The sequence below is a fragment of the Balearica regulorum genome, chromosome 7, assembly GCF_011004875.1.
Source record: "Balearica regulorum gibbericeps isolate bBalReg1 chromosome 7, bBalReg1.pri, whole genome shotgun sequence".
In the NCBI taxonomy this organism is placed as follows: Eukaryota; Metazoa; Chordata; class Aves; order Gruiformes; family Gruidae; genus Balearica; species Balearica regulorum.
In genome coordinates, this window is record NC_046190.1 from 6,830,627 (window position 1) to 6,840,725 (window position 10,099).

Below are 10,099 nucleotides of genomic sequence, written 5' to 3' on the forward strand. Positions count from 1 at the left end.
CGAGAAGCAGCTACCTTTTCACTACTATTTTGTTGTGTTAATGATGATTTTTCAAAGAGTTCTTTAAACACTAACTCTCACAAAACAATAACGGTAACAACACACAAGCATTATCTACCATGTTTTATCAACAGAGCTCAAAGCTTTTCACCAGAAAGACATATTTAATTATTCCCAGATAGGGAAAAAGAGGCACAAAGCAAGAGCAGGCAGGTAAGTAGCCTAACCAAAAGTAAAATTTACATCTCCCATTATCCGTTGCAGTGCCTTATCCACAGCTCTGCACCTTGTAATGATGATGCACGCTTCTCCCTAAAGCCTGCTGAAATCCCTGGAGAGTCTTTCACCAACTTCAGATGTCTCAATTTGAATCAGGCTTAAAGACTCTCATCCTTCACATGCAAACATGTCTGTGCGCTGCTGAGCTCGCACTGTACCTGTATGAACCAGCACTCCCTCGCTGCAGGATGAGATATGAGACTGGCAAAGGCCTGTGGGAGACAGCTAAGCAGACAACCAACAAGATTCGGAGAAAGATGTGCATGTGGTACCGGTCGGTAGATTCATTTTGAACTTCAGATGACAAGAAGAACCAGGTTTAGCAGCTGCTCTAGCCTGTGCAAGAGCCAGAGCTGAGGAAAAAGGAACAACTCTTTTGCCAAGTGTGCTTTGGCAGTGACAAGGTCCATCTTCAAATTGCAGGGATGCCCAGGAAAAAGCAAAATGGAAGTAAACCCCCTGTTAAATGGCAGTAGTTCAAGTTCTTGCCCAGAAGTCTGAGAAGCTGAATTATACTGCCTTCATAACAAAGCATGAGCAATATTTCCCCACCTGCAAGCCAAGTGTTTAAACAAAGAGTTTTAAACAAATACAACTTTCCGGGGAGGGGGGAAGGACATCGTTTCAGAATACATCAACTTAGAAGTTGTGAATAATCATCTGTGGGTGAGACAACCATCCTCAGGAAATCCTAGCAATAGCCCTTTTCTTGCTGCCACAATACAGCTCCCACAGCTGAAGGAAAGGAACCGCTGGGGCCCGGCCATCACCCGGTGCACAATTTACTGCCCAGCCATGAGGGACTCGTTTCTTCTTCGAGAGGATGTGCCAGTCCGGCAGATGTGAACACAGACGTGCCATTCTGCACTGCTGCTCAGGGAATCGGCTGATGTTTCTTTGCCACTCTTCACCACCACTCACCGCTCTGCAGGGGTGCCAGGCTCAGCTCCGCTGCTCACTGCTCCGCTGGCAGCCCTCAGCAGTGGCACTAAGACCTCCCAAACCTCTGCTCAGGACACATCTCTCAACAACCGCTCCTTCCCTCTCCATCTCCAGGGCTGCAGGCTACAGTACGGCTCACCCACACTGTCTCTGACATATTTTCTAACACAAATTGTTTACTTGCTTCCACTTTTAGGCTTTGAGGGGTTTTTAAGCGAGAATGCCCCTAACTTTTAGGCAACAGGCATGCAAATAAGCCAAGTAGCTCAGGCAGCCAGCCCCCCTCGCTCAACCAGTGACCTTCCCAGCAGCGTCCCCGTCCAGCTGGCACTTTCAAGCAGCCCTGGTGCATCGGCAAGAGTCAAAACTGAACTTCTCTCTCACACACCTTCAGGTTTTCCTTAACGAAGTGCTAATGAGAAGCAAGGGGTACGTAAGGCTCCTTATCCAAATCTGCTAGGTCAGTGACCACACACTGCGCTTGTGCACAGCTTTGCACATGTGCTCAAATGCCCGTGCAGAGCTTGTTAGGTGTTACACCTGAAGGGAACAGCTTCAAAGGCAACAGCGATGACTATTTGAATTCAAGGAACTTAGGGGATGCAGGAAGCAGTCAGACTACTATGCTAGTGGATCCCATACTGGGGTATCCATATCCTTTAGTGTCCACATTTTCTCCCCCCCACCCCATCTCATCATGGCTATAGGAAGAGTTCACCTCTGCACCCTTGTGCAGGACACCTCCATCTTCATCATCTTCTTTTGGGCACCTCCATCTTCATCACAAGCCCAGCCAGATGCCCAGTATCTCTGTGCATGTATGAGTATTTAACGTTATTCTGGCAGCTGTGCTGGGCACTACAGTTTTTGAGATTATCAGAGCTGCATTTCCGTCTGTCGTTGGGTACATCTGGATTAATAAATTCAGGAGTGCCACAGAAAGGTACCAGCGAGTGAAACTGGTGATGTTTAATGCTCAGAAAGGTCTCAGCATGCTTTTGGGCAACACTGGCTAACAGTGCCTGAAAGAGTTCCTGGGCATTTTAGAGAGTTAATTACCAGCTAATGACCAACCCTAAGAGGCAGTTGGACACAACCTCACTCTTTTGAATGCTCAGAGAGTTTACTATTACAGAGGTGACCGGACCATGCCAGCCAGATCAGTACCAGGAACAAGTCTGCTAATTTATTCAGAAGTACAGATGCGGTATCCATTTGGCTTTGGCCCCAGATGCTGATGGCTGAGCTTATCCTGCCAGCAGAGCCAGACTTCTCTCTAGTTCACAAGGTAGGATGTCCCCTTTGTAAAAGGCTGTGGATATTTATAAATACGAATATTAAAACAGAAATTATCAAAAACCAGAAGTGAAACTGGGTTCAACTCGATTTGACTACTTAGACAAAGAAACACACAAAAAGAAGCTAAAAAAAAAGAAAAATGGACTTTTGGAAAGTGTTTGATTTTCAGTACTCTGGGATGTGCACGCTGCCCGTGCTGCTGCAAAGCACGTGGCCCGATACAGGGCTGGAAGCTGGCACTTCTTGGTGAAGGTGATCTGTGTTGCTGCCATCATCCGGTATTTAACAAAAATAGCCTGAGAAACCCTTCTACTGCTCTGCTGACTGTTAAAGTAGCTCCTTTAGCTTGAGTTGTGGGGACTTGGACTTCAACAGCAGACAACAGAAGTGCCCAGCTTCAGGGAAACAGGTTTGTACTTATCAGGTGTGGTCCCTTCCGCAAGCTGTACACCTTTCCTGCGCTGCTTTCATCTGGCAGGAGACAGGCGGCCTGTGCTGGGCTTTTATGACTCTCCAGCCTCCCCCAGAGCTCAGCCCAATCGCTCTTTCTGGGGTTGAACCAGCGTGGTTCCCCAGTGACAGTCCATGCAGCCAAAAGGACTGGGACAAACCTCCAGGGCAGACGGAGGCCACAGGCACACGTTCAGCTTAATGCAGCGCTGCCCGTTAGTGGCAAGCTGTGTGGGAAATCAGGCAATGGCTTTGGCTTGCATCAGCTCACAGCCGAGAGGAGCGAAGCAGGCAGAAGGCTATGGTGCCGTAATTGTTTAATTATGGTTAAACAACTATAATCTGAGCGAGTTGAATAAAGTCAGAGCCAACTGCATTTAAAAAGTTTGCATCTGGAAGGTCTCTGAGCACAAACCACGCTGTTTGCTCCGTTTCGGTCTGTAACAGCATAGACCAAAGCTAGGTCCCACAGTCAGCCCCGCCAACGGGAGCCCACAGCAAACACCGACCCCCGCCTCAGCACGGCCGCCCCACTACGTGCGAGGACGGGGACGGACGACCCGCAACTCCCACAGGAGCAGCCCAGGAAAAGCGGCTCTCGTCGCCCCCTCCCGAGTGCCGGCGGGGGACGGGCCGCACGGCGGGCCCGGAGCCGCCCCTCCCCGCCCCGTCCCTCCCGCAGGGCCCCGCTCCGCCCGCCGCCGCCGCGCTCAACATGGCCGCCACGCTGGGAAGGCTCCTGCGGACCGCGGTGAGTGAGTGACCCTCCTCGGCCGCCCCCGCGCCCCAACCCCCGGCGGCTCTGACCCTCCCTGTGTCCCCACAGGTGCCCGCTGCTGCCGCCGCCGTCGGGAGGAGGCTGACGGCACAGCCCCTGCCCTGCGCCCGGCGCCAGTTCAGCCTCGGTAAGTGAGGGGAGGGCGGCGGGAACACACCCCCACGCCCCCGGGCCCGTCTCGGGCGAGGCGGCGGGAACGTCTCCTGCGGCCTCCCGCTGCCCTTGTGGCTGTGCCCGGGAGGAGGCGGCGGCGCGGCTCGGCCCGGCCCCGGGGCTCGGTTGGCGGCTGCCCGGCCTGGCCCGGCCCGCAGCTCTGTTTTCTCCCCCGCAGGCTCCTCGCGGTTTGCTCCAGCGGTTACACAACACGCCCCGTTCTTTAAAGGAACGGCTGTTGTCAACGGAGAGTTCAAGGAACTGAGCCTGGATGATTTCAAGGGGAAATACCTGGTTCTCTTCTTCTACCCCCTGGACTTGTGAGTGCGGGTTTCTCCGCTTTCTGATGCGCCTCCTGGCTTGCTGAAGGTCATCAGCAGCGCTGCAGACCATCACTGTCTGGAGCAGCTGTTTTGACCTAATCCGGGCTAGTCTCGTAAAGCAGATGCGTCTGTTTCTAGAGTGTGACTGATAAGACTTGGGGGCAAACGGCCATTGCGTGCTAAAGCAATAGATCTGGTGGCTGGTGAGCATCTTCTGGCTGCCGGGACTGCTGCAGGAGGCAGACATGGCCTTGCAAGCGTGGTTCCTCTTACAGTCAGATCGCAGGGGTGAGGGCATTGCCCTACAGTTTGGGGTCACGTTGGAGACTCTCTCCTTTTAAGCAGCAAGCCCAGCAGAACTGCAGCTAGACAGCTCTAGAGCAAAAGGTGAACAGGTGGGGTTGAGCCTGTCCAGAAGACTTGAATTGCCCAGAGCATCCTGGTGTGCGTGGGCACGTGGGGGAGGATTTAACCTGCAGTCCTGTCTGCTGTAGTTTCCAAAAACTGTCCAGAGAGTTTCTAGCAGAGATAGTTTCTCCATCTCTGCAAAAGATCTGTCTAGAACTCAGAATTGAAAACTGGCTGTTGCTTTGAGACTAGCTGAAGCTATCTTAAGGAGGAAACAGTCAAAATGATCAGGCTAAAGAAAACACATGGCTGCACTAGTGCCTAGAAACAGACGTGAGAGTCTCTGTTCTAAATTCTCTTACAAGATTGCAGAATCATTACAGCCTGTTCTCTCTTCCCACCCAGCACCTTTGTCTGCCCCACAGAAATTGTGGCTTTCAGCAACAAAGCAAATGAATTTCGTGATGTGAACTGTGAGGTGGTGGCAGTTTCTGTGGATTCTCATTTTTGTCATCTGGCCTGGATAAATACACCACGAAAGGTATGAATTGAGCAGCTCTTTGTTGGTTTGTTTTCCTTTTACAAGAGCTCCTGAGAAGAAGAGTTGAATAAACACCGATTACAATAAATAGACTGCCTGTAATGATACATTAAGGGATTAACTTCTACATTTGATGACATAATTCTGACCTCAATCTTCATTTTCTTGATCTTTTCCTTAATAATTTGGGGTTTTTTAATCTTTCATTTGCTCTCTTTCTAGTCCTGTGGGTTACATCATATCCTTACATGTTTATCTTGACAGACCAATATTCAGTATACATGTCACTGTGCTAAGCTGCCTGTTACAGTGGATGGTTTGTGCACGCCCTCACAGAGCGTGAAGGGCAGCTCTTTAGTCATTACCGTTAACCAGTACCTGACAGTGGTGGCTTCAGAATGGAAGCAGAACCACCACCAGCTGGTTGGAGCACTTGTAATGGAGCCACTGGAATGGTTGCACTTCTGGAATAGAAATGAGGTCCTTGGCTGTTTCGGGGAAAGAAAGTGGTAGAGAAGATGGCTTTTACTGGACAGGAGCCTCTTTAATGTGTATATAAAAATACATGGTTTTGATCATATAAAGCATCTCACTGGTTTGGTTAGTTGTAGAGAATCAGATGTGTCACAGGAAGGTGCAGAAGCTCCTGTGCCATCAGTCATTACCCATGTGGACAGCAGTCTGCAGTTGTGCTCGCAGACCAGGGTGCCCCCACGTGCGTAGCTTTGCTGTTGTGACGTGCAGGGGAGGGAGGAGAGCTCGTCAGGTTTAATATGGCTTGGCTGAACCTATTGAGAGTATTTAATTTTCTGGATGCTTTGTTCAGAGCTCTAAAATGTGATTATGGGCTGACTTTGCTGCTTTACGCGAAAGCTCTTCAGCATGTGCCAGTCAGACATAGCAAAACATCCTGCGAAGGGTGGAGAGAATTCCGTGGTGGTGCAGACGGGAAACTGACACCCGGAGAAGCAAAGGCCTTGGTTTCTCCAACATCTACCTTCAGTGCTTGGCATACGAGAACTCCGTTACAGACAAGCGCGCGCAGGATCCGGGTCTGAGTGACTGAGATTACACAATGATTCACTGATGATGCCAGGATTAGAAAAACTAACAAACTCTGGGCTTGTTTCAAGGATAGAGAGCTTATCTCTCTTGCAGTTCAGTATGTTGCACAACTGAAAGAAATCTTAGTTGACTCTCCAAATAGTATTTAAATTTATTTGGGGGAGAAAAAAAATAATACATGCATTAAATAGAGAAAGCAGCAGAACTCTGACATACTTAGCATGGCAGCTAGAAGCCTTGTGGTTTGTCTGTTCACAGTACACCGGTTTGTTTTCTATTTCCGCCCCACCATGTTCATCTTGTTTAATTCTGAACACTTAAATATACACTAGAAATTTTTGTATTATTCAAAACTCCTGAACAGGGTACAAGGAAAATCTTTCTGAAAATTTATGGCTGTTGTCATAGGTAGCCTTTTACCACCAAAATAAGCAATTCTAAAATGCTTAGTGCAAAAGAAGCTTTTTCATGTTCCAAAGAAATTGAGTGTTCCTGACTAAAAAAAACCAAAACAAACAAACCAAAACCAAACCAACCAAACAACACCCCCACCCCTGTGGTTCCTTTCATGGAGCAAATGGCATGAATGTTTTGTTGTTTGTGTACCCTCAAGAGCACCGAAGCCAGTGACTCAAGAAGGATGATCCTAAAAAGCACTGCGTAACAAAATGGAATCTTATTCTTTTCTCTAGAGCGGCGGTTTGGGCAAAATGAATATTCCAGTTCTGTCAGACCTCACAAAACAAATCTCCCGTGATTATGGTGTGCTGCTAGAAGGACCTGGCATAGCGCTAAGGTAATGTATGATTGCTGATAATTTGGTTATGACACAACCCAGTCTAAAACAAGGTGAGCCATACTGTCCTGCAGGAGAATCTGCACAAGGATTAAAGGAAGACTGTAAGATGTTACTTTTTCTGCAGAACTTCTGCTGGATCCCACCCTAGGAAAAGAGCACATGGCCATTATGGCCATTAAGTTGAGAAGGGTTCCAGGCCTCTTTGAGAATGCATGCAGAGGAAAGGCAGATATTCTGTCTGTGGGAGAAAGAACTCCATGTTGCTACAAAAAAAAAAAAGAGTAGGATAGAAGAGCATTTTACAGTTTTTTACACTTCTTCAAAATTTAGGTCTATCCCTTTTTTTTTTTTCCTTCTGAAGGGAGAAGAGAGTGCTTTATCTTCTGTGTGAGAAGTTTCTAAAGCAGTTGTGCTAGAGGCCACTACAGTCAATCCCATAATTATCTAGAATAAAAAAAGACATGTCCTTCTCTGCTGTGGGAATACTTATTAAAAGCAAATAGCGGTCCCTGAGATCCATTGGATTGGGTAGGGGTCTTCTGGAGACCTTTGGTTCCTAATCAGTTTGGATCAGGAACTTCTGACATTTGTTTGTTGTCAAGTGAATTAGTAAGGTAGCACTGGGACTTTGGTTCTCACAAATGCTTAATATGCAACAGGATTTAATTTAGTAGCTTAATGCGTAAGCAACTCTTCACTCAATACCTTTGGATTTTCATATCAAAAAGACATGGGAAGGATGCTAGCTATCAACTTTGAAATATAGGTGGAATTAGAAGTTCTACCTCTGTTATACATCTGTCTTGATTTAATATTCTTTATGGACACTTTGTAATTTCACAATGCCATACCTGTTGGCTGGTTCTTGACTTTTGACCACTGCACTAACAAACAATATATCAAACACTGTATTGCTACTCCTAACTCTGACATCCACATCTAAGAATAACTACCCTGCTAAAATAGTTCATCCAGTTTCTTGCGTTTGATCTTGGAACGTGACTTGCATTCCCTAAATTCTTGCTTTATTACAGAGGTCTCTTCATCATTGATCCAAACGGGATCATCAAGCATCTAAGTATCAATGATCTCCCCGTCGGTCGTAGCGTGGAAGAGACCCTCCGCTTGGTGAAAGCATTCCAGTATGTGGAAACACATGGAGAGGTTTGCCCGGCAAACTGGACTCCAGACTCCCCTACAGTAAGCGTCCGCTAAATATCACTTTTCTAAATATAGTCACTGGCATATTTTTGCATGTCTGAAGGGCTGAGAACCGCTTTAACATGAGGTGCTTGACTGAATCTGTGCCTCTTGTCTAAGTCTGAGCTTTTATCAGTTGGACCAATTTAGTCTATTTGTATGATATTAAATGTGTGATTTCTGTGAAGAAAGTCACTGATTTTCTTTTACAAGACATAAATTATATCAAAAACTCTAAATCTGACCTGCACTTGACACCAGTTGTCTTCAGATTTTTTACTTATTTAATGCTCTGCTTGGTATTTAGCAGGAAAAATGTGTTATATACTTAAAATTTGCAAGTAGGAGCTTGTACATCATTTAGGCTTTCATCTTTCAACTGAGTGCAGAAACAGAAATACCTTACTGTTTTTATAAAGTATGCACAGATTTTCTTGGATGTGAAATCTGTAATTTTTTTATCTTAGTTACAGCATGTAACAACTAAACTTTCTTTTCTTGACAGATCAAACCAAGCCCAGAAGCCTCTAAAGAATATTTTGAGAAAGTGCATTCATAAACACTCAAATACGTGGACAAAACTCTTAGTTACCGTACACTGAAGACATTAAGAATGCAGCTGTGATTATAAAAAAAAAAAATCAAAGTTCTCATTTTCTGATGCTTAAAAAGAAATTAAATGTTGAAATATTTGCTGACTCCCTTGTCTTGTTTTAAAAAGAAAGATAAAAACTGCGGCTTTCCCCCCCACCCTTTTGCAGCTTGTTTCATGAATTTCTGTGACCACTAGTCTTCTTCCTGAATATTGCAAGTACACAAAAACCAGTTTTATTCCACTGGGTTTTTCCTCTTTCCTTAATTAGTTTTGGACCAGAAAGTGTCCTGTGTGTTCTTTCCTCACATGAAAAATTAAATTCTGTAACAAGGGTTTGAAATAATGGGACACAATACAGAAAATAGAACTTTGGTACACGGTTTGTTTTTAATGAATTTTGCAGATGAAGAGATGAATGTAACAAGTACAAATTTTTAAAAAACCCCTATTTTTGTGTGTAAATGCACTATAACTCAAAATTAATGTAAACGTGCCATTTTAATCCTGCATATAGTCAAAGACGCAGTGTGGCTACCCAGGAGCATTAATAAGCATGAAGAACTTGCATTCTGCTTGGGAGATGGTAAAAACTTGAATCCCAATAGTGTCCTTACTGGAGCTTAATGACAGTCTTCCATCATTTAAAGCATTGCTTACTTGCTTGAATCTGTCTCCAGGAAAAACTTAAAGGTGAAATGTTGTACTGCTTGAAAACAATGTAGCATTATCTCTAGCTGTAATAACAATAAATCTTAACATTGACTAGCAGCAAGTGTTGCTTTGCTTTTCTTTCGCTTTTCCCCCAAAGATTCCTGTTTCTCTATTTTGAAGAAGTTGGATGAGTTGCATTGCGTTAGAAAACTATCTTCTGTACCTTTGTTCACAGCAAGCAGTTAAGAGCTGCTGCTGCCTGTGTGCGTGTACTGTGGTGAGTACATGAACAGTAAGTAGCGGGTGTGCTGCTGAGGGCTGGATAAATCAATACAATTCTGAATGGGTTTGTGTTTTTCATCTTCTGCCCTTTAGAGCAGGGGAAAGGACTTAAGAGAAACAACCACGAGGGAACCACCTTGGTGAAGTGGCTGTTGCTTCCTAAGTTAGCTTTATATCTGGGATCAGTGCTGCCCGGTGATGCTCCTCCGGGTTTCAGTTCTTGCAAATCTCTTTCCAGTCCCAGTGTTTTAATTACAGTTTGTGTAAATCCACTAGTATTCATGCAATTTCTCCAATAAACCGGGTCTGGAGCTACAATACGTGAAGTTAACCCCCCCGCACTGCTCAGTAATGCACAGTAACATGCTAGTGGTGTTGGTGGCAGCTGTTTGTG

General features: G+C 45.8%; 1 protein-coding gene across 1 annotated transcript; it reads left to right on the top strand.

The window, feature by feature from the left end:
* Window positions 1–3,083: 3,083 nt before the first annotated feature.
* Window positions 3,084–9,540, top strand: PRDX3 (peroxiredoxin 3). Its single transcript, XM_075757799.1, has 7 exons — window positions 3,084–3,721; window positions 3,797–3,875; window positions 4,080–4,221; window positions 4,978–5,113; window positions 6,871–6,974; window positions 8,012–8,177; window positions 8,683–9,540. Exons 1-7 carry the CDS (start codon window positions 3,686–3,688, stop codon window positions 8,734–8,736), a joined length of 717 nt encoding a protein of 238 aa, XP_075613914.1. The 5' UTR covers window positions 3,084–3,685; the 3' UTR covers window positions 8,737–9,540.
* The last annotated feature ends 559 nt before the right edge of the window (window positions 9,541–10,099 follow it).

Bases quoted from the DNA above. Each gene is read 5' to 3' on its own strand.
- PRDX3 (XM_075757799.1), top strand. From the start codon at position 3,686: ATGGCCGCCACGCTGGGAAGGCTCCTGCGGACCGCG. The intron at 3,722-3,796 runs GTGAGTGAGTGA...GTGTCCCCACAG, and splicing joins GAAGGCTCCTGCGGACCGCG to GTGCCCGCTGCTGCCGCCGC. The intron at 8,178-8,682 runs GTAAGCGTCCGC...TTTTCTTGACAG, and splicing joins GGACTCCAGACTCCCCTACA to ATCAAACCAAGCCCAGAAGC.